The 25,178-nt window shown below is 41.5% G+C and overlaps 1 protein-coding gene across 2 annotated transcripts in view; it reads left to right on the top strand.

Moving 5' to 3' along the window:
• The window catches only part of khdrbs3 (KH domain containing, RNA binding, signal transduction associated 3), a 122,341-nt gene extending 97,644 nt beyond the window's left edge, over positions 1-24,697 (top strand). The window contains exons 7-10 of one of the 2 annotated variants that reach the window (XM_053642409.1): positions 13-95; positions 20,908-20,966; positions 22,241-22,340; positions 22,441-24,697. In XM_053642409.1, coding sequence (XP_053498384.1) covers positions 13-95; positions 20,908-20,966; positions 22,241-22,332 — 234 coding nt within the window. In that variant the 3' untranslated portion in view covers positions 22,333-22,340; positions 22,441-24,697. The other variant, XM_053642410.1, reaches the window with a different exon arrangement.
• Positions 24,698-25,178: the final 481 nt, after the last annotated feature.

Here is a 25,178-nt window from a genome sequence, read left to right as displayed (position 1 = left end):
CTGTCTCTGTAGGAATACGACGACGGATACGGAACAGCCTACGATGACCAAGGGTACGACTCATACGACAACACTTACAGTAACCAAGGTCAAAAGTAAGCGTGTGTGTGTGTGTGTGTGTGTGAATGAGTGTGTGTGTGTGAGAGAGTGCTGGAAGTAGGTGTTTGGTTTTTTTTTTCCTCTGAATGGACCGCGTGAAGAAAGGGCAGGTCCACAGAGAGACGTGGACTGTCTGAAGAGATGTACGCTTGTTAATTTCCTGCAGAGGTCAAACTGAGAGCAAATGTATTCGGTCACATCCTGCGCTCTGTGGTTTTAAATAAAAGATTTGGTTTGAGCTCAATCGTACCGACGAAACTGGCTTTCTTTTTCCTTATTTACGTTGTAGTCTAGTAACTGTAGTCTCGTTTAATATAGAGTCGTAGTGAGGTTGGTTAGGGCTCCAAGCAGTAGAGGTACATTTCATAAGATTTTGCTGATTTTGTTCATACTCGTGCATATATTGTTACGTGTCAGTCAGTCATAAGTCACCAAGCATGTTCACGGTACAGCTGATTTACTTTTAGCCACACCCACAACTCTCCATATATGCAAATTTACACAAACGCTGAGTTCCCGTCTGTTGGATAGGACTGTTTTTCGTGAGCACTACATTTCTTGTATAAGTGCTCCTGTGAACGACTTCGTTGCATTGGTATCCACTGTAGAGTCAGATTGATTATTGAATATTGATAAAAGTGCAGATTTTTTTTTTTTAGAACTGTAGTTCTCCGTTCTATACATCCATCTGATTTAAGCATTTAGACATTTCATATAATAGCCGCTGAAATCATCTGCAAAACGGTAAGGTGCTTGGACCCCGATGATCGCTGCTCGTAGTTATATTTTTAGCCTGGAGTTCTAATGCAGTGTTTTGTTTACATTTATGTTGAAGTTTAGAATTTGATTGAGTTGCCTGTGTATTATATATTAGATAGTTCTATCTCATAAACTTCCAACTTATTTATAAGCAATAAGGATTTTGCAGAAAATAAATATATTAGCATGTGTGTATTTTTTTGTTTTTGAAGACCCTTGCTGGTTTATTATTTGATTTCCCCTTACTTACCACCCTGAAAATTAGAAATATACTAATCCTAGACGATGCTGAGAAACTAGTACGTCATAACGATTTCATAACTTCTAGGTTGGTCTACTGGAACATGATTAAGGAAACTTCAGCTTGCTCACAATGCAGAACCTTTTGTCATTAGAACTCCAGACTTAGCAATGCTACACTTGCTGATTACTGTTTTCTGCCTTCTGCTCTGTTCAATGTATCTTGCTGATCTCATGAAGCAGTTTAGCACCACCTAAGCATTTCACTTAGCTGAGGAAAGTCTAGTGTTTAGTCCTGAGGATTATCACAGCTCAGCCGTCGGGTCGGAAGCCATGACGCCTCAGACAACGTTAGGAAGTCTCTAGAGCGCAATAACTTTTCTTTAAATCTATCATTTGTTTCTCTTTTAATCTTTTGTATGGATATTACTTTGACATGGTTGGGCTTGGAAAAGAAATCGGGGGTGTACCCGAGGGTGTATCATTACTTTCTGTTGTATTCTGTTGTATTTGAAGACACGCCCTCTCCCCTGCCTCTTCTACTGTATGTCTAACTGTGAAAATGTTATGTTTTTGATATTGCAGCATTCTCTAGTTTCGCAGGTTAATGGATTAAAAGGCAGGAACGTGTTCAAGTAATGAGGGAACGCCTGAACACTTTCTTCCTGCCGGTGGATGATTGTTTTCATCAGCCGGTAGATTACAGTGTTGTGCCTGTAGTTGGGACTCAGCTTGATAATGGGTTTGGAGTGCTAACACGGCTAAGTGTAGGCTCTCTTTCACCAGACAGCGACAGCTCGGATTTGTGTTTCTCCCGTGTCGCGCTGTCGGACTGCATTTCTTCAGTGAAGTGTTTATGGTGTCGGGGAGGTGTGGAGGGGTTTTGGTGTGTTTTAATGGTGAGTTTGAGGGAAGCGGTGGACGCTCGCAGCACTTAAGATGTCAACCGTGGTGAGATGGTGGGAGAAAATGGGAAGAGGAGCGAGAGATAGAGGAATGTAGAGTGCTGGTCATTTCGTTGATGGATGGCTGATGCATTTTTTTGTGGTTGTGTCAAACTGACTTGACTCCAGCACAGTGGAGGAAAAGCATTCCTCCTAAACACATAAACACACACACACACGCGACTGTAGAACAAATTTCTGTGCAAGAGATATTTAGGAGGCTGACTGCATGAGGGCTGACTCTCTTGTTTTATTTTACTGTTGTTTTTTAATGTTATAATACCTTCCTCTTATAATATGTCCACACGTCATTAATAGATTATTTAGTACAATGTCTTTAGTAATGATGAACACCTGACTACAAACCATTTGCTCCTTTACCTGCTCCACTATTGGTAAAGGAGTATCCAAGAATGGATAAGTCACATGACACCAGGGAGGGAAAATGGCTAATTGGACATTTTCACTTAAGGGTGTACTCACTTTTGTTGCCAGCGGTTGAGACATTAATGGCTGTGTGTTGAGTTATTTTGAGGGGACGGCAAATTTACACTGTTATACAAGCTGTACACTCACTACTTTACATTGTAGCACAGTGTCATTTCTTCAGTGTTGTCACATGAAAAGATATCATCAAATATTTACAAAAATGTGAGGGGTGTACTCACTTTTGTGAGATACTGTACCTTTGAATGTAGCTTTGGATGCATTCAGTCTTTGGGGCATAGCATACGTGGACCTTACAAAAGAATGCTGGTGTAGATCTTGGCCTATGTGACATTATTTATTCTTTGGGGAAGAGTAAATAAAGTATTAGTTGTTTGGCAAATAGCCAAATCTGTTTCTCTGAGTTTCTGAAGACATTGATCAAGGCAGGCTTTGTGAATAGATTTGCAGTCTTGAGGCAACAGAGCAAGTGAATCAGGCAGAGAGAAAATAAGAAAATAAAGAAAGGGTAAAAACAGCACTTTTGTCTCTGCATTTCTCAGAATTGTGTCTATATATAAAGATATAACAGCTAGCACTACAAACAGATTGTTTCAGTGTCACTGTTGATATAGCTCCTGGGTAAAGAAACGTTCAGACGAATACATAAATCAAATTATTTTTACTTTTTTGACAAGAGTCAATTCAACTAATCTCTCTGAAGTGTCAGTTATCACCAGTGATCATTAAAACCTTATTAAAACTTGAACTTTTGAAAGCTTGGTGTGTTCAGGATTGTTCAGAATAGCAGGAGGTTCCTAATTAAGTAGAGGCTGTCTACTAAACAAGGGAAGCAGGGGGTAAACACGAAACAGTAAGAGCATTATTAAGGGGGTGGATGCTAATTCCACCTCCTTTATATGTCATGACTGACATATTCCCAATTCCAAACCCATTTATACATCACTTCTGGTCAATTCATAATTCCTGCAAATTCCACCCCTTTCATATCTTACTACTTGATGATTTCCAATTCCCACCTCCCTTTGTAAATGATTGCTGGTGGATTTCCACTGCAGGTCAATTCCCAAATCCTGACAGTTCACTTCCATACCTAAGTCACTACTGGACACCTGGCAATTCCTGGAAATTCCACTCCTTTGATACTCCACGGCTGGCAAATTCCTACTTCCCACCAATTCTTGCCCCTTCATATGTCACTACTGCCTAATTCCCAGTGTTCTCCTCCCAGTGCTCTTTCATACATCAGTGCTAGCCTACTCCCAATTTTTGCCAGATCCCACTCCTTCATATGCCATCATGACCAGTTCCCAATTCCCACTAACTCTTGCCCCTGTTTGCATGCCACTACTGTCCAATTCTTAATTCCCAACAATTCACCCTCCATTCTCCCTGAGGTGTTTTTTTTTCTTTTTCTTTTTTCCTCAGTTTCTATAGACTTAATAGATTTTTCTACTATTCTATTTGATAATTTGAACTAGAGGATGAACACGCTAGCAGTGATCTCCATGCAACTGATCCAATATCGATATTGTTGTTATGATTTAATTAAGCACAACATAAACTAGATAAAAAATAAATAAATAAAGCGTCATGATCCGAGGACTGAACAAGAACAAGATTTGGAGGATGACCCTCAGTAACCTGTCAGTATGAAGTTCCAGAAATTTGTAGATGAGATACAGGGGCTTACAATTGCACCTTGGTCATATGGAGTCCCACATTTCATCTTCACATTAATGGTAAATGGTCTGCACTTATATAGCGCCTTTTTTTTTTTAACCTTAGTGGTTCTACAAAGCACTTTACACTGTTTCCCATTCACCCATTTATACCCACACTCACACACCAATGGCTGCACAGCTGCCATGCAAGGCCAGGTACACATATACTGTCAGCCATTTTTCTTTCAGCTCTCCCTCTCTCTCTCTCTCTCTCTCTCTCTCTCTCTCTCCCTCTCTCTGGGGAGTCTGCTGGTCACCTCATTACAATGACGGCACTGCTTCAGGACAGCAATAGAATAATAAGAATATTTTTAACAACTCAGTGTGAGAGAAAAAAGCATGTAATGTTCAGAATTTTAAATTGAGTAGGTCAATTGGGGAAGTCTATGCCTTTTCTCTCTGCTAGGTCTTTAGTTATATTGAAAATAAAATATGCCTCCCTCTTTGCTCAACCAATACTCAGTGGATTCGCTCACGATGTGTATCAGGTCAAAACTGATGGCCTATTTCCCAACTTTGCACATGGTTTCATATCGAGAACAATTCATTTTCAGACCCCGACTATCTAGTACTATCACGTGTTAACGTCCTGCCAAATGTAGAGCACTGTCAACATTAACTTATTCAAATTAACTAACAAATAGGCTGGCTATCAGTTTGCTGTAGCCTCAACGGTAAGGGACAAAGATGGCTAATATTTCAAACTGGCGCTTTCTGGATTCTGATTGGTAACAAACAGGTATGTGACGGTGAGCAAACTTTCCCACCAGTTACTCAACATGTGACAACACCGGTAATACCGGTAATCGCAACAACAACAAAACAGTACAATGACAAACCCGCTTATATTAAACATAGAACTTTTGAAACCAAATCTTCCGCCATGATCTTGTCAGTCAGCTCGCCTCACTCTCGTTACGCGATGAATGAAATCTGATCCGTGCTGCGACTCTGATTCATTCGGGTGCGTTCAGTTTTTAATTATAGCATCCGTTCTCTAACGGAACTAAATGATTTTTATTATTATAAAAAAGCAAAACGACAGTTGGGGTGGTGCCGCGGTGGGCGAGTGATGTAATTGGTGTGCGGCCGAACACCGTGTAACACCAGGAACACCAACTGTCGCAGCAAACCTGGTAACAAGGGGTAATTTTCTATAAAAGAAGTTCTGACAGTAGTTCCAGCTTCAATGCAAATGACAGGTTTATTGTAATGCACTCATTTCAATATGTTATCATTATCTCCAGACATATCATTATCCCATAATACACATGAGCTCAATCCATCAAAAATTTCATAGCTTTGATGTATAAAAGATACCGATTCTCTTGGTGTGACGCTAAAGCATGGTCTGTCCGATAACCGTGTGCCACCCATTCGTATGTGCAAATGAATGGGACTGAGGAATGTCAACTCTTCTTGAGTTGTGGTTTCAGACAAATTGGCTCATAGCTCTGTATGTGGTTTAAATAAACATTTACTGTAAAAGAAAACAAATTGTCCAAGAAAAGATTTGTCTAAGCTCTACTGGCTTCTGGAGAATAATCCCAGTCAACACAATGGGACAAATTAGTCAAAAAAACCAAAACAACAGCAAAAAACAAACAAACAAACAAACAAAAAAAAAACACATGGCTTTTCACGGCAATGGAAATTATTCATGTCGGCTAGTGCCCTTTAAATTATTTATCAACTTGAACTTTACTAAGATGGAAACGCACATGTTCCTGACTTGGTATGAATGTAAGGCCGCTGATCAGACTGGGATGTTACTAACTGCTCTGAATGAGGCTTGTGATTGTGGTTTAAATGTGATGTGAAATGGTCAAACACAGAGCCATGAAATTGCCCAGGATTGCAGAGGAAAAGGTCAGTGTGGCAGGTGGGAGCAAGGTTTGGTGGGAGTCTACAGAAGGAGTTTGGGAGAATGAGCAAATTATTGTGGCACACCTGTTTCTTATTTGTGGCCGACTCCCTAAAGCCCCCGTCCAATCAGTTCCCAAAATTACTAGATGGGAAAGGTGGGGAATAATCAACACCTTTTCGGTATGATTTTGTACCTTATACATTTTCCTGGGGTCTCATCCTGGCCAACAAGACGGAGCCCAAGGAGGGGTTCATGGGAAAGGCAGTGGAATAGGTCAAAAGGCTCTGGATGGCAGCTCGGTAATATCGTATGTATATATATATATATATATATATATATATATATATATATATATATATATATATATATGCAGATATAAAGAAATAACACATAAATTTTAACTTCAGATTTGTACTATTTGAGGAAAAATTTAAAAAAAAATAGTCGACTAGATGTCTTTTCCATACAGTAGTTAAACGTAATAATAAAAAATAAGGCTCCTCAGTTAACAACCACAAACAGTTCCATCATCGGTGTTTATCATAAATCAGTGCAATAACATATCATCTGTATATCATATTACACTGTTTAAGTATGTACCAATCCTTATAAATAAACACACTCATGTGGACAACCTGGTGGCTAAAATTGTTGATTCTGGAGCTGAGATTATGCAGCATGAAAGCACATCAGATCTGTCCATCAACAGAGCTGTCCTTCTAACTCAGTGACCTCCCTTGAATGGATGATGTGATGTCTACAACAGTGTCTGGGAGGTTTTCCCACCATGTTCAGTGTCTGGAAACGTTGAGCTGGCATGCACCGCTGAGCTGACTCTAAACTAGCTGAGTGGGATTGGATAGTGATGTGAAACCCACAGCTCTGAAAACCCTCTCTCACAGAGCACTTTTCAAGACAGAATGCACAGTGTGGCAACTTTATTTAAATTGTATTTAGCTTTAAAGGACAAGGAAAAATGCATGAGGAATTCCTTTGGTAGCAGTCAGGGGGGAAAAAAAAAACGCATGCACACCTCTGCAGTTAACCACAAAAGTTATATAACAGTGTTATAAATCAAAAGAAAGTTAAAAATAAAAAGTTCCCAGTGGAGTCTTGTGCTGTTGTCCGGAATCTAATATGAAAAATGTCCAAACTAGCAAAGTCTGGCTTTCTTTATCATCTAGATGTTTTGCTGTTTTGTTTTTCACTACCCCGACTTGATGACCCCACAGCGGTAAGTATTGAAAGTATTAGTTCACTAGTCTATGCAACCCATAACACACACACACACACACACACACACACACACATCCCGCTATGTGATGTGATGGCATTTAAACTGAAACAATTGTGATCCTCTGTAGCTTTAAAACTTTCCCCATCTTTAAAGCCGGCCTTAAAAGAGAGATAAGAAAGATTTTCTATGCCGAGGGACACATTTGTCTTAGTGAAAATGTGACCTGACACTGAGAGTCCCCACATTCCTCTGTTCCTTTAAAAGACGCTTCAGTTTCAGTTTCACAAGTCAAAATCTCACAACTGTGACCCATGTGTTTCTTGTCTGGCACGTTCTTCCTTCACTGGCTATCCTGTGGCCCAGTTTTGATATGTTCCCCTAGAGTTTCCCCTCCGTCTCACGCGCTGTGGTATTTATAATGTGTTTCGTCTGAACTCCCCTGTTTTCCTGTTCTCTTTCTGTCGAGGCGTCTCTGCTGAGGCTGCGTTAGCATGATGAGCACCCTCTCTCTCACCTCGTTAAATTACACTCCGGCTCCATCCTGCAAATAAGAACACTAAAGAGACTTTGCACATCACTTCCCTTTCTTTCTTCTCACGTCTCCTCTCTGTCTGACCGCCTGTCTTATTTCTTTCCTTCTCTTTTTTTTTTTTGTCTATCATCATCATCTCTCTTGTCCGTCATTCACATATATTACGGATGGAGAGGAACCGGACTCAAAAGGGAACCCATTCTCATGTAGGTAACACCAGAGTGTAAATAATTTCCATTCTATGCAGTGTACTATATAGGCAAAAGTCCTGAACATTAATTGGAAGGTCGTTCCATAACTGTGGGGCTTTGTAAGAGAAAGCCCTTCCCTCTGCTGTAGTCTTCACTCTTCCAGGTACCAACAAATAGCCTGCATCTTTTGATCGAAGTGGGCATGGCCGATCATAAAAGATCAGAAGTTCCCTCAGGTTCTGTGGCACGAGATCATTTTGTGCTTTATAGGCCAGTAGTAGTATTTTATAATCAATGCGAGATTTCACTGGGAGCCAATGCAGTGTGGATCAGATCGGGGTGATGTGGTCGTATCTTCTGGTTCTAGTTAGGACTCTAGCAGCTGCATTCTGGACTAACTGGAGCTTGTTTATGCTCCTACTGGAACATCCAGACAGTACGACATTACAATAATCCAACCTAGAGGGAACAAATGCATGAAATAGTTTTTGTTGCATCATGTATTGACATATATATAATTTTACACAGAGGTTGCATATATAGAAAAAAAAAAGCAGTGGGCCTAAATCAGAACCATGCGGAACTCTAAACTTTGCCTTAGTATGCATGGAGACGTCACTATCTACATCTACAAACTGTTAACGGGAAGACCAGTGCTGTGCTATAATGAGGCCTAGAGTAAATTCTGACTGATAGATTTCATGATTATTCCTACGTAGGTACGAGCATAGCTGCTGTGCTACAACCTTTTCTAAGATCTTTGAGACAAAGGGTGTACTGATGAGTGCATATAGGTGGCGCTAATGCACTGAGCCCATGTACCTGTAGGGAAGTGAAGAAGAATAAAGCAGCGCACATGGCATACGGAGAACTAATCTCTGTGTCTGTGATCTGTGTGAGCAAGTCAAATGAAACAAAGGGGAGGTTTGATATTGGCCTATAGCTGGACAATTGACAGGGGTTGAGGTCAGGTTTGTTACTCAGGGGTTTGATAACTGCTAGTTTAAAGGGTTAGGCACATATCCAGTGCTAAGGGAATAATTGATTATTAGAGGTTGAACTGATTCTGGTAGTAACTGCTTGAAAAAACATGTAGGTAAGGGATCTAGTAAACAAGGCCAGGGAGCAGACAAGCAAGACTGGTTAGAGTGGCAGAGACGATGGGTACTGCTGTCTGGATACTGTAGTCCAGCTGGTTGCAGTGGCATTGTGGGTAAGATCTGTTGTCTGACTGGTTGCAGTGGAATTGTGGATTGAAACTTTAATCCAGTTGGTTGCAGTGTGAAATGTGGTTAGAACTGTGGTTTGGGGCAGGAACTATGGCCCAACTGGGTGCAATGGTCTAAGTGATGGGAATGCAGCCTGATTGTTTGCAGTCACACCTTTTGATGGGAACTGAATCCTGATTGGTTACAGTGGCATTGTGAGTGGTCCTGCACTCTGATTAGTTGCAGCAGTATGTGTACCATATAATTTGTTGTGTGTACATATTGACTGAATTTAGGCTCCCCACAACTAATTAGGATATACAAAGTAAGTGTGTGTGTGTGTGTGTGTGTCTTCATATGAGCTCTCCGAGACTCCTGACTGAGTCTCCACTTGGCTCGAGGAAAGAGTGGAGTTATGGGCTGAACACACACCTTAACACACTGAGCACCTGGGGAGTCGTTCATGAGCCTCACACACACTCACATATTCACCCACCTAAACCATCTGCTTAATCACACCACTCCGACACTCTCAGGCACTAGAGATCAGCGCTGCTTCACAAACACAGCAGGGGGAGAGCATGAGTGTGTTTGTACAGAAAGACGGTCTCTCTCAGGTAATGTGAAGCTAGGTTAGCAGAGGTTAGCACAGAGGTTAGTGCACCAGAGCTTGTGTTTGTTTTATCAGGTCCAGGAGGAGGGCTGTGACAGATTGCTCCTCTGCAGGAGATGTCTGGCCACGACAACGGGGACTTCAGGTGTTTGTTATAGAGAGAGACATGCAAGCTGGCATTTCAGCATGTCTCTCTGCTTCTGCTGTGAATTTATTGCTGTTATAAACATTCATTTGTGTTTCAATTTATTGTCCTTTTAGTTCTGCTACTCCACAGTCTGAAAAGTGTTGATAAGTCTGGATTCGGATCCCTTTCATTCCGAGCCAGAACAATTTCAACCTCAATGCAGAATCTAATATGAGTTCTACATCTTATATGTATCTTTTATTCCAAAGTGACTCAAAAATGAAGCTGAATCCAATCACAAAACTTAACAGTTCCTGGTTACTGTGTCTTGAGAAGATTGCAAGCATTGAAGTAAATCGAATAGGAGTCTATTATGTTGCTGCAGGAATATTCTTAGTTATAATTATTATGTAAATCACTTGTCTACACATAAAATAACACTTGATCCAGCACATGCTATTATTTTGCATTGTTTTATATAATTCTCCAGCAGTTAGTTGCACACACAACTTTATGGATTGATTAATTAATGAATTAACAGTGCCATAGTAATATATGTAGCACGTTTGTCTCGCATCTCCGGGGTTGGGGGTTCGATTCCCGCCTCCGTCCTGTGTGCATAGAGTTTGCATGTTCTCCCCATGCTTCAGGGGTTTCCTCCGGGTTCTCCAGTTTCCTCCCCAGTCCAAAGATATTTGTAAGCTGAACGGCATCTCTAAATTGTCCGTAGTGTGTGAATGGGTGTGTGAGTGTGTGTGCGATTGTACTCTGAGATGGCTTGGCACCCCATCCAGGGTGTCCCCCACCTTGGGCCCAGAGTTCCCTGGGATAGGCTCCAGGCCCCCCCGCGATCCTGTATAGGATAAGTGTTATGGAAAATAGATGGCAATATTGATGTTGTTTATGAGCATTGAGAGATCATCAGATCACGAGCTTTGACAGAATTATGTGAGTCATTTGTTGTGCTTCTATCGTGTAATCGTGTTTCTCTTGCTGTTATCAACACAACGAAGAGGCTTTGATTGGATTTGATCCGTCTGTGGTGTGTTCCAAGCCTTTGCACTTTTTGCTCTGCTTTTATATCAGCTTCAATGCTTCAGCTGATTCCGTGGCACTCAGTAATTGATTCGAATTGAATTGAAGTGAATCGAATGGAACAGAATCGTGTAGGTCATTCAAGGTGGTATAAATCAACTTTGCGATGGAGGATAGAAGTGGTGTCACCATTGAGAGAGAATCTCACTAAGTCTGGATAGAGCTGGAGTCCGTTTTATTTAAGGATCCAGTTAAATTTCAGTCTGGATCCATTTAATCTTCAGATATGGTTCCAGTTCAAATGATCAAACGAATTCCCTATGGATTAGCTGTTACTATAGAAACAATAGCATGTTAGAACTTTTCAACACCTTCTGAGCAATTGGAATCCAGAATTTAACGGCAGTTATGGTATAAAGAGGATCAAGTAAGTTGTTTTTGTGGTTTTTTTTTTTTTTTTTTTGGAAAAACAGATATTTATACATTTGGACACCTTGTCATGGATGACAAAGAAAGAGAAGTTGTGTAGAAAGAACAGCGCTGTTGAAATTCTCTTTGTTCACGCTCCTTGTCTGTTTATCATCTCCCATCGCCCTGCGCCAAACTTGTGCAGAAATTCTTACAGATGTATTATTAATGTTGTTTATAAGCATTAAAAGGTCATTAGCTTCTGCTAATTGAGTTCTGACTGGAGGCAAAAAATCCCACATCTGTTCAGTTTCTTTCCTCCTGCGTTTGATGAGACGAAGACGCAAAAACAACCCTCATGCTCATCTTCTTCTACTCTCTTTGAAGTAGGGATTGTAATTATCACTCATCCGGACTATGAGACATGTATCACTGGCTTAAAAATGGATGAAAAGCAAACACGTGTTCTTTAAGTGGTGCTGTTAAATGAGCATCATGTCCAGGTGAATGGAGATGGAGATGGAGGTGTTTGTTTTGCTGAATTGAATGTCATTATTTTCGAGTGTTTTCTTTTGTACTGTATGCTGTACGTTTATTATATACTAGATTTAAATTCACTTCAAATGAAGCATCTGTCCAAGTCAAGTCCAAGATCGAGTCAAAAGTCTTAAGGGGGTCGAGACCAACGCAAGACTGCGTCAAGATCGAGACTGAAAATCATGAAATCCTTTTTGAGGCCAAGCCTTTGCTTCTTGTCAAGCTTGGTGAAAAAAACAAACAAACAAAAAAAAACACCATGCAAATGATTTGAAGAAACTCGTGGTCGAGAGTAAGAAGATCTTGATCTTGACACTTAGATGAAAGTTCCACGACATTAAACTGATAATAAGTGTGACGTGTCATTGTTTAATAAAATTACAAATCATTGGAGATCTGCTGTAGTATTAGAGGAATAAAACACTTAGGAACTGTTTACACGAGTGCGTTTTCGTTTGAAAATAGCGTTTTAAAACGAAAACGATCCTCGTCCACGCTGACGTTTCCGCTGTGTTTCAGAAACGATCTCAGTTCACTCTACATGACCGAATACGCATGTCACATGACCATTCATGCACACTGGGCATGCGCATAGAAGCGTAAACAGGAAGGTGGTTGCTAGTCACCGGCAGGCGCAACAAACCGTGCGTGTCCGTGTAGGGCTGACGCCGCTCGAAATGAGATTCCAGAAGACCCAATCAGGGGGCACATGTGGGCGGAGCCACGCCTTCGTTTTCAAAAGTCTTCGTTTTGGTCTGTTTACACTGAAACGCGAGCCCGGAGTTGTCAAACTAAAACGGGGCCTTCGGCGTTTCCAAGAGTCTTCGTTTTCGAGGGTGGAAAATGCCGGAGTAGTTTAGACGAAAGGCGTAACCGTAGCAACAATTATGTGTTTTAAAACGAAAACACACTCGTGTAAACAGAGCCTTAGGGATGTGCTGCTATAGGTAAACAAGTTTTTCTGGAGGACTCTTCTGCTTTTCTTCACCTCTTGAGTGGTGATTCAGAGCGGCGACACTGAAAAGAGATTTATATCAGTCTGGACAAGAGAAGAGGAAAGGACACAGATAAAGCGAGAGAGAGAGGCAGACAGACAGATAGACAGACAGACAGACATAGAGAGGACCAGAAGGAGAGTCAGATGAGGAGATGGAGAGAAAAGGTGAGAGGGAGAACAAAGGAGTGAAGGATATTGACAAAATGTCACGGTACAAATTAGAAGTGTCTAACACGGTTTGGAGGGCCAACTGCTTGCCAGTCAGACCCAACAGGGGGGTGTGTGTGTGTGTGTGTGTGTATAAGAGAGGAATCGGCCTGAGAGAAAACCCTCGGCTCTTTGAAACTCTCATAAAGGCCTGAGGAAAATGGTTTAAATTCCCAAGAGGCATTAATGCATCTAACACACTGCTCCATGCTTCTGTCCAGAGCAGAATGGATGAGGATGAGGGACGTGTGTGTGTGTGTGTGTGTGTGTGTGTGTGTTTCTAAGTGGACCGTGCCAGTGGTCTAAATGCTAAGATCTTCTCTCTGACCAATAACAGGCTGTCTCATTAGAGGAGCTCCTGGCAGAAAGGTGGTGTAAACTGTCTCTCTCTCTCTCTGTCTGTCTCTCTCTCCAGTGTCGAATGGTGTCAGACATATTTGTGAGTGTGAATCCAGCAGCAGCGGATGTGTGAAAGCACCGCCTAGAGCACTTTGTTATTGGAACCTTCGCTCTCTGAATAATTGCCTCTGCAGATTTTGCAATGCACAGAGAGCAACTTCCATAACTAGCATGTAATCTGTGTGTAACTCTTTATACCTCATATATAACTAATACAAAACAATACATAATAGCGTAATAGTGAGAATAGATCTTTAAATGTGTGATGAGGTATCCTGCAGTGCTGTTTTGGTGTATATGTCATAGCAAATAGTTTTAGATCTACAAACGACATGCAACATAAAACAAAGGCAACCTGAGTAAACACACAATACAGCTTTATTTATTCATTTATCTATTGAAAAAAAAAAAAAGAAAAAGTTATCCAACACCTATCACCCATATGAACATCTTAAAAATCTGAAAAAAATTAAAATCTGGTTGTGCCACCTTTAGCAGAAATAACTGCAACCAAACGCTGCCGATAACTGGAGATCAGACTCTCACTTACTTCTAAGACTGGGACTTACTCCTACACTTTGGATCGTTGTCTTGCTGATGGACTGAAGACCGGAATTTCTGGTAGAAAGCAGAATTCATGTTTCTCTCAATTATTGCAAATTGCCCAGGCCCTGAAGCAGTAAAGCATCCCCACACCATCACACTGCCTCCACCATGCTTGACTGTAGGTATGATGTTCTTTTTGTGGAATTCTGTGCCAGATGTAACGGGATCACTGTCTTCCAAACAGTTCCACTTTCAGCTCCTCAATCCACAGAAGATTCTCCCAAAAGGTTTGAGGATCATCAAGGTGTGTTTTGGAAAAATTCAGACGAGCCTTAATGTTCTTCTGGGTCAGCAGTGGTTTTCACCTCGCGACTCGTCCATGGAGCCGTTTTCCCCCAGTGTCTTTCTGATAGTGGAGTCATGAACAGGGACCTTTATTGATTCAAGAGAGGTGTGTAGGTCCTTTGATGTTGTCCTTGGTTCTTTAGTGACTTACAGGATGAGTCATTGCTGTTCTCTTAGAGGAATTTTGGAAGGTTGTCCATTTCTGTGAATGTCCACTACTGTGCCGGGTTTTTCCATTTGGAGATAACGGCTCTCACTGTGGTTCTTTAGAGTCCCAGAGCCTTTGAAATAGCTTTGTAACCCCTTCCCAGACTGATGTATTTCAATCGCCTTCTTCCTCATCATTTCTCAATTTTCTTTCAACTTTAGCATAGTGTGTTACTGGGTAAGACCTTTTAACCAACTTCATACTGTTGAAAGTTTTATTTAAGTGTTGATTTGATTGCTCATATGATAGTCTACTCATCTACTCATTTGGAAGCAGTATAACACAATAAGTGAAAGTTCCAGAATCTATACAGATTAGATTTTTTTTGAGCCATTGTAATACATTATGTCCATCGTTTGATGTTAGATTTGAGTTGCTTTCTTGTGCAGTCCTAGATCGGATACGTCCAATACAGGGTCATGTCCCAATCCTATTAGAAAATTCCATCGGAATCACACGGGATGTGTTTAATGAGACGAGAGTGTGGATCAGCTGCTACGTGAGAATGAGAAATGAGACTGTGATTTATAAGACATTAAAGTGCATTTATTTAAAAAATTCCCGTTCTGTTCTCTCTCTCTCACACACACCTCTCTCACCACCTTCCAGCTGATGTTCCGCTTCTTCCTCCTTCAGCTCCAACTGTATGAGCATGTGTGTGTGTGTGTGTGTGTGTGTGTGTGTGTGTGTGTGTGTGCGCTGTGAACCAACTCCCACTGCACAGATTCTATAGTAAGATTGTATTCTTATTGTGTCAAAAAGCATCTGTACAGAGATGGAGGCTCTGCAGAGTTCGTGGAAGGTTGAGGAAGTGTGTCGATGTGTTTTTCTTATTTTCTCCCACATTCCTCACCTTTGCCCTTCGTACTGCAGTGGGAGACAGGAGGAGAAAGAGAATGTAAAAAGGAACCGCAGTGGGGTTTTGATGGGTTTTATAGCACAGGAGGGAGTGATGGAGGAGGTGCTGCTGTTGCTTATTTGCAAACTGGGGTATAACAGGCTTGCATTACAGATGTGACAATTCCATTATGAGTATGACAAATTTGCATTACAGCTGTGATTTATTTGTGTTATGGGTATGATGTACAGTATTAGTGTTACTGGTATGATGTATTAGTCATACCAGTGTGACGAATTATTCTTTTCACGTATTTGTGCTATGCATATGATTATTTGCATTACAGGTATGATGCATTTATATGATGGTATGAAATATATACATTGTATTAATAGAGGTATTAGCGATACGGGTATGAGGCATTACCGTTACAGGTATGAGGCATTAGCGTCATGGGTATGAGGCATTAGCGTTATGGGTATGAGGCATTAGCATTATGGGTATGAGGCATTAGCATTATGGGTATGAGGCATTAGCGTCATGGGTATGAAGCATTACCGTTACGGGTATGAGGCATTAGTGTTATGGGTATGAGGCATTAGCGTTATGGGTATGAGGCATTAGCGTTATGGGTATGAGGCATTAGCGTTATGGGTATGAGGCATTAGCGTCACGGGTATGAGGCATTAGCGTTATGGGTATGAGGCATTAGTGTCATGGGTATGAGGCATTACCGTTATGGGTATGACGTATTAGCGTTACGGGTATGACGTATTAGCGTCACGGGTATGAGGTATTAGCGTTACGGGTATGAGTTATTAGTGTTACGGGTATGAGGTATTAGCATTATGGGTATGAGGTATTAACGTTACGGGTATGAGTTATTAGTGTTACGGGTATGAGGTATTAACGTTACGGGTATGAGTTATTAGCGTTACGGGTATGAGGTATTAACGTTACGGGTATGAGTTATTAGCGTTACGGGAATGACGTATTAGTGTTACGGGTATGTGGCATTAGTGTCACGGATATGAGGTATTAGCGTTACGGGTATGAGGCATTAGTGTCACAGGTATGAGTTATTAGTGTTACGGGAATGACGTATTAGCGTTACAGGTATGAGGCATTAGTGTCACAGGTATGAGTTATTAGCGTTACGGGTATGAGTTATTAGCGTTACGGGAATGACGTATTAGCGTTACGGGTGTGAGGCATTAGCGTTACGGGTATGAGGCATTAGTGTTACGGGTATGAGGCATTAGTGTCACAGGTATGAGTTATTAGCGTTACGGGAATGACGTATTAGCGTTACGGGTATGAGGCATTAGTGTTACGGGTATGAGGCATTAGTGTCACGGGTATGACTTATTAGCGTTACGGGAATGACGTATTAGCGTTACGGGTGTGAGGCATTAGCGTTACGGGTATGAGGCATTAGTGTTACGGGTATGAGGTATTAATGTTACGGGTATGACGTATTAGCGTTACGGGTATGAGGCATTAGCGTTACGGGTATGAGTTATTAGCGTTACGGGAATGACGTATTAGTGTTACGGGTATGTGGCATTAGTGTCACGGATATGAGGTATTAGCGTTACGGGTATGAGGCATTAGTGTCACAGGTATGAGTTATTAGTGTTACGGGAATGACGTATTAGCATTACGGGTATGAGGCATTAGCGTTACAGGTATGAGGCATTAGTGTCACAGGTATGAGTTATTAGCGTTACAGGTATGAGTTATTAGCGTTACGGGAATGACGTATTAGCGTTACGGGTGTGAGGCATTAGCGTTACGGGTATGAGGCATTAGTGTTACGGGTATGAGGCATTAATGTTACGGGTATGAGTTATTAGTGTTACGGGAATGACGTATTAGCATTACGGGTATGAGGCATTAGCGTTACAGGTATGAGGCATTAGTGTCACAGGTATGAGTTTTTAGCGTTACGGGTATGAGTTATTAGCGTTACGGGAATGACGTATTAGCATTACGGGTGTGAGGCATTAGTGTTACGGGTATGAGGCATTAGTGTTACGGGTGTGAGGCATTAATGTTACGGGTATGAGGCATTAGCGTTACGGGTATGAGGCATTAGTGTTATGGGTATGAGGTATTAATGTTACGGGTATGACGTATTAGCGTTACGGGTATGAGGCATTAGTGTTACGGGTATGAGGCATTAGCGTTACGGGTATGAGGTATTAGCGTTACGGGTATGAGGCATTAATGTTACGGGTATGAGGCATTAGCGTTACGGGTATGAGGCATTAGTGTTACGGGTGACATACAATTGTGACATATTTGAGCTTAGTGCGAGGTTTTGAGCTATGATCGTGATGTGTTGTGGGTCACAAGTGTGACGTTATTGAGTTATGGATGAAATGTTTGAGTTTGGGATGTGATGCGTTTGACTTACGGGCGTCTTTAAGATTTTCTGGTCATGGGTGTGACAGTTCAACATCACAGATGTGACCTTTTTGCATTACGGTCGCAACGTGTCCTTCCTAGACTCGCACACAGTTATTGGGTGCACTGTAGTATAAGACGACTGAAATCTGAACCCTGTTGGTCAGGATGGAGATGCAGCAGAGAGACTGAGAGGTGTGACATAAAGAAATGGTGAGAGAGGAAATGTGAGACTGGCTTGAGTTGGGAATGTGAGAAATGGATTCTCCTTTTGTTCAGATGTGTATATAAATGCTAGCACTGCTCATTTAGACCTGCTGACAGGCAGTGGAGAAGGCAGTCTGTTCGCAGCACAGCTGTGTAAACAACTCAAACTGAGGAATGGTTGAGAATATTTCAGCAAGTGAAAATTTACTGCATGTCTCTAACATACTTCTGAACACTTCAATAGGCGAGACGTGTTTCTGTGATAATTCACTCAGTTTAAGAATCAGAATCCGTTTCACATCACATCCACGTCACACATGCTCACTAGACTCTAACAGTCTCACTGCTGGGACAAGCTCAGTAACCGTGATGTGTGGCCATGTGACATTTCAGGGAGAACTTAGGGTGATATTTAAAGACATTCTTGTAGATATTATACAGTAGATAAATAGTAGTTTTTAGGGGGACAGGGTTTTCCGCACGCATATTTTAAGTGAATTTTAAGGAGCTTTACAGAATTGAAGTACGTTAAAATTTTGAGTTTGTAGAATGAACATAAAATATAGTTGTGCTATATACAACATTGGGGAAATCTGGAGAGACGGATGTGATGTTTTTGTAGTACAATTCTGAAAGGTTTATATTACAGATGTGACATCATGGGTTTAAGGATTTTTGCTTTACAAGTGTGACGTTTTTGTTAGATGCATCACATTTTTGTGGTTATACATTTTATATGTTATTTGAGGTTATACATGATATTTCTGCACTCTGATGTTTTTGGGAAATTTACGTGTGACATATTTGAGCTATGAGTGTGAGGTTTTTGAGCTGTGAGCGTGACATATTGTGCATTATAAGTGTGATGTTATTGAATTATGGATTAAATATTCGAGATACGGGTGTGACCTGTTAGAGTTACGGGTGTGACACGTTTGAGATACGGGTGTGACCTGTTCGAGTTACGGATTTGACGTGTTTGAGTTACGGGTGTGACGTGTTCGAGTTACGGATTTGACGTGTTCGAGTTACGGTGGTGACGTGTTTGAGTTACGGGTGTGACGTGTTCGAGTTACGGGTGTGACGTGTTCGAGTTACGGGTGTGACGTGTTCGAGTTACGGTGGTGACGTGTTCGAGTTACGGTGGTGACGTGTTCGAGTTACGGGTGTGACGTGTTCGAGTTACGGTGGTGACGTGTTCGAGTTACGGGTGTGACGTGTTCGAGTTACAGTGGTGACGTGTTCGAGTTACGGGTGTGACGTGTTCGAGTTACGGTGGTGACGTGTTCGAGTTACGGTGGTGACGTGTTCGAGTTACGGGTGTGACGTGTTCGAGTTACGGTGGTGACGTGTTCGAGTTACGGGTGTGACGTGTTCGAGTTACGGTGGTGACGTGTTTCAGTTACGGTGGTGACGTGTTCGAGTTACGGGTGTGACGTGTTCGAGTTACGGTGGTGACCTGTTCGAGTTACAATGGTGACGTGTTCGAGTTACGGTGGTGACGTGTTCGAGTTACGGATTTGACGTGTTCGAGTTACGGTGGTGATGTGTTCGAGTTACGGATTTGACGTGTTCGAGTTACGGTGGTGACGTGTTCGAGTTACGGATTTGACGTGTTCGAGTTACGGTGGTGACGTGTTTGAGTTACGGGTGTGACGTGTTCGAGTTACGGGTGTGACGTGTTCGAGTTACGGTGGTGACGTGTTCGAGTTACGGTGGTGACGTGTTCGAGTTACGGGTGTGACGTGTTCGAGTTACGGTGGTGACGTGTTCGAGTTACGGGTGTGATGTGTTCGAGTTACGGTGGTGATGTGTTCGAGTTACGGGTGTGACGTGTTTCAGTTACGGTGGTGACGTGTTCGAGTTACGGGTGTGACCTGTTCGAGTTACAATGGTGACGTGTTCGAGTTACGGTGGTGACGTGTTCGAGTTACGGATTTGACGTGTTCGAGTTACGGTGGTGACGTGTTTGAGTTACGGGTGTGACGTGTTCGAGTTACGGTGGTGATGTGTTCGAGTTACGGATTTGACGTGTTCGAGTTACGGATTTGACGTGTTCGAGTTACGGTGGTGACGTGTTCGAGTTACGGATTTGACGTGTTCGAGTTACGGTGGTGACGTGTTCGAGTTACGGATTTGACGTGTTCGAGTTACGGTGGTGACATGTTCGAGTTACGGTGGTGACGTGTTCGAGTTACGGATTTGACGTGTTCGAGTTACGGTGGTGACGTGTTCGAGTTACGGTGGTGACGTGTTCGAGTTACGGGTGTGACGTGTTCGAGTTACGGTGGTGACGTGTTCGAGTTACGGTGGTGACGTGTTCGAGTTACGGGTGTGACGTGTTCGAGTTACGGTGGTGACGTGTTCGAGTTACGGTGGTGACGTGTTCGAGTTACGGATTTGACGTGTTCGAGTTACGGTGGTGACGTGTTCGAGTTACGGTGGTGACGTGTTCGAGTTACGGATTTGACGTGTTCGAGTTACGGTGGTGACGTGTTCGAGTTACGGGTGTAGAGATCATGCATGGGAAAATATATATGGGGTTCTTGATCCATGTCTCAGAACAGTGCAGTGTGTCTGGGTGAAATGTGATATTTGTGTGTAATGGTGATGGACCATGTGCAGCTAGCCTGACCTAAATAGGGCATTCAAATGTTTTTTTTTTTTTTTTCTCCTGTGTTCATTTTATTTTTCATTACAGTGTTGACTTTAAGTTGGGAATCAACAGTATATACCCGCTATAATAATAATACCTCTCTCTCTCTCTCTCTCTCTCTCTCCAGCTCAGAGGACTATTATGAATATGGACATGGTCTAAGCGGGGAATCCTATGACTCATACGGTATGATGTCATGAAATGCAAACATATCTTGGCTGACTGTAAAGGGTTAAAGAGTCATTGTGTACACTTGTAATACAGGCTGTAATGTAGCATACAACGACCAGGAGCATAGAATTTCCAAAATGAAGTTGGCTTTCTACTGTCATTAAAATGCCTACACGGAATACACTTTATTATCCAGTACGCACTGAGATGCAGTGATTCATATAGTCAAATAACAGAGGTGTAAATTAGTTCACTTAAATAAAACACGCATATCAATTGGAACAGATGAAGCATTTAAAATTCACCCTCGCGTCCTTTATTTTATATTCCACTCCTCCACTGCCTCCTTGCTTTTCATTCCCTCCCGCACGCATCCACAACCCTTATGACATTTCCTTTGGGCGTCCCAAAGACCCGACAGCTTGACAGTTCAAAGGAGACCTGTAGATTAACCAGGCTAGCGTGCATTCTTGTTCTCTATAAACACAAGGTCGAAGGTTTCTCTTTTTCGAAGCACTCAGCCACACCGGCAGATTGACAGCTCTCTTATTAAAGACTAGCGCTAATGGGTCTCCTCTCTGAATAGCTGGTCGGGGAGAGGACACTGCTGTGCTCCGAGAGGAAGGAAGACAAGCACAGACAAAACTCTCATTCACTGACACAGACAGGCGTAAAAAGAGCTCCTCGCCACAAGGCTAATAGTTTGGCTGACCCAGCCAGGATGTGAGTTTATCTTGGCCTCCAATTAAGAGTGTGTGTGAAATGTAGAGATGTAGAAGCAAACATCATCAAGCTAGGCGAAAAAGCTGCACCAGATAAATTAGACATCCCAGATCAATTGCAGCACAGCAGATCCTAAACTGTGCAACGTCCTAGGAGAGTATTATTCACAGTCAGTGACCGCTGAGGTCAGAATATCGATGCTAATGCTAATATCTAGCACCTAGCATTCCTGTATCCAGTGTTCATTTTTTAAGTAAACTGTCAAGTCAGTCATAGTTCAACAGCAGAGAAATGAACAAATGGAAGTGAATCATGCTATTCAATACAAGTGAATATTCGCATGAAAATGTTTTATCGCACTTTAACACATTGAACAAATGTAACTATTCATTTTCCTGTAGCAGCATGATTATAAGCTAATTTCTCTCCAGATTGTTAATAAATCCACTACTCTACCCTCCAGAAACAACATACTGTGTGATTTACATTGTTGTAGGCTTCATCTGTTACGTGTCTGCTTGAATTTCCAAGCCAGGTTTGTGTTTCTGTTTTTTTTCCCCTCTCAGGCCAGGAAAAGTGGACAAACGGCCGCAACAAGGCTCCGTCAGCAAGGACAAACAAAGGAGTGTACAGAGAACAGCCTTATACGCGATACTGAACTCTAAAGTCAGCCACGCCTGCCCATGCATTTCCAAGTAATGGATTTTATATGGACTTCCCCCCCATTCCTTTTCATTTTTTTTTTTTTTTTTTTTTTTTTTTTCAGAATAAAATCAACCAAAAAGACGAAAAAACAAAGCATCCCAGAGAGGAAAGGGAAGACGGGAACATGATTTCATGGGGACATTCAGTTTGACACTGGTAGATACTGGTTGTTGCATGGATGCAAGATAATTAAACCTGTGATCACTAATTATGTGTAAAATAGTCAACCAATCAGAATCCTTCTATGCCAGTATTGAAAATTTAGGGGGTGGGTGCTAGTAGGTAGAAGGTGGTGTAAACTTCAGGTGTTAGATATTTAGATTTAGTCAGGTACATTTCTATATAGACTTTTTGATGAGTGATCAACTTCAATGTGTCCCTTGTAAATTCTACTTAACGAAAGAAAGAAAGAAACAAAATTATTGATACACATATCGTGTTACTCCTTCTTTTTTTTTTTTTTTTTTTTTTGTAATGCAATGTTCCTTAGCATTAAAGGGCTTATGGGAGCATTTAAACATTGTACATAGTCATGTTATCATGGTGAAGAAAGGTCACATTGCTCTGTCCAATATTTCTTTGTTGTTAAATGTCTGACTCTAAGTGGTCGGACGCAGGGTTGCCAACCATCTGCAAATTTACACATAAAAGATGAACATGAGCTTATGCGTAACAATTCTTTAGACCACACCACACAGCAATAAGAAAACAGAGGAAACCGATCAATAATGTAAAGTATGCAAATAAATAAAGTCTCTGACTAGAGAAATTTGAGCCAGTGAAACTCCAGGCTTTCTTCTTAAGTAAAGGTAGTAAAGATACTTGAAGTAAGTCTAACACCAGAGATTAGCATAGTTGTCTTTTTTTATTTTTTTATTTTTAGATTTTACATCATATAGCATAATCTACACTAAAATAGCAAAGTAGTTCCTTTTAGTAAAAGCAAACGTGATAGAAGTAGGTCAAAGCTACGCCCGGACATTTCATTTACAGAGTGCAAAGGTCCCGAAGTCAAACCCACATCAAATTACAAAGTGAACCCAAACATGTCAGGATTAGGTCTTAGGGTGCTGATTAAAATTGTGAAAATATAATATACTAGTACATACATACTACTTATTGCGGGAGCACTAAAATTATGCAGATCGGTTGGCAACGCTAATCCATTTAGACGCAATTTTAAAGGTAAGGTATTGAGATTGTTTCCTTCTGAGGAATCCACGTTGCTTGCAGAAGTATTCCAGCCCCAGAAACTTTGTCAAAATTGGCACCCCAGTATACTCATAACCCCTTTTCAGTTAAATATACTCACACAACGTTGACATGGCAGATTTCATTCAGACTGCATGTGCTCAGTAGATTTGAGGACAGAATGATGGCAAGACCTCTCAGTGACATTTTCTTTTTAACATTCATGCCCCTGCAATGAAGCTTTGGCCTGTGTCATCCTAATGAAAAATGACTGTACAATCTATTTTCAATTTTTGCTTTTAATCCTGAATAGTTCCTCATGGAGGTCCCCCTGAAATCTGGTGTTGCATCCTCTATTCTGAGCTTTATATGAGGTAAAAAAACAAAAAAAAAACAAAGGAAGGACATTGTTCATCATTGAGTTACCCATTGCCCACTGGCTTTCTCAATCCCTACTGTCCCACCAGTTAGGGTTGGGGTTAGGCACAACAGTGTTGTGAAGGCACTTGCTTTGTCTTGTATTAATGCAGTTTTGTTGTCTTGTCAATTTGATTCATCAAACATGTGCTGCTGCTGCTGGTGGTGATTTTATTGCTCTTCAGTCTTCTTGATGAAGATGATAAACTGGTCCATCACTGCTTTTGTAACACCATCTGAGTCGTGCGCTTTCTGTATAATGCTGCTAGGGTTGAAAAATGCCCCTGCCATAATTCACGGATCAAGAATTGGCTAAACCCATTACACCCATTACACCGAACACACCTCATCCAGGATATCATTTGATCCATGCTTCATGAACTCAATAAGATGTGGAATCTTGGAAAGTTTTAAATGGCGCAGTTGTGGCTCAGCATTTAGAGTTCTGGACTACTGATCTGAACAGAGTCCGAATCCAAACAAAGCTACCACCTTGCGTAAGGCCACTATGCCTTGCTTTGTTGCTTTGGATAAAAGCATCTGCAAAATAAATAAATATAAATGTAAACAGAGGTCTGTAGGTCCTCAGTCCTGGGGCTGTCCTGGGGCTACCTTCCTGATCATTGTCTTCCCTGTAGACCTATCATGACAATTCTTAAATATTCCAGACTTTGATTGCCTCTGGGAGCCTGGGTTTAGCCTCAAGCTAAAACAAAAAAATGACATTCCCTTGAGCCTAAAAGGTATTTATTTGGTGATGTACTGTGTAAACAGTGAGTCCACGTTAACCCAGAAGTGGTAGATACTGTGATGACTAGTTATTTTGTTTTTTTAACAACAAAACTGAAATGGGTCCTGCGAGTTATAGGCCTTCCATGATGTGACTGCAAAGGCACATTTGGGCCTGAAGGAATGTTTGTCCATCTGCGTAGGAGTATTTCAATTTACAAGTCACTCTCTCACTCGTGCTGAATAGGACTCTTCCCCATTTGAAGTGTCTAGCTGTAACTGCTCTTGCTACATTGAGGGACAGCATTTTGTCTTAGTGATTGATTATTGCTCCTAATACCACAGCTCTGTTGAATTATGGATTCTGATTGGTCAGAACGTGTTGATTCATTTTATCTAACAGCAACTCTGGCAGTAGTGCAGCTGCAAATCATAGGTTTAGTGTATATTAATGAGCTCATG

Source organism: Ictalurus furcatus, chromosome 14 (genome assembly GCF_023375685.1).
Source record: "Ictalurus furcatus strain D&B chromosome 14, Billie_1.0, whole genome shotgun sequence".
In the NCBI taxonomy this organism is placed as follows: Eukaryota; Metazoa; Chordata; class Actinopteri; order Siluriformes; family Ictaluridae; genus Ictalurus; species Ictalurus furcatus.
This window is presented reverse-complemented; position numbering and strand designations above follow the sequence as displayed.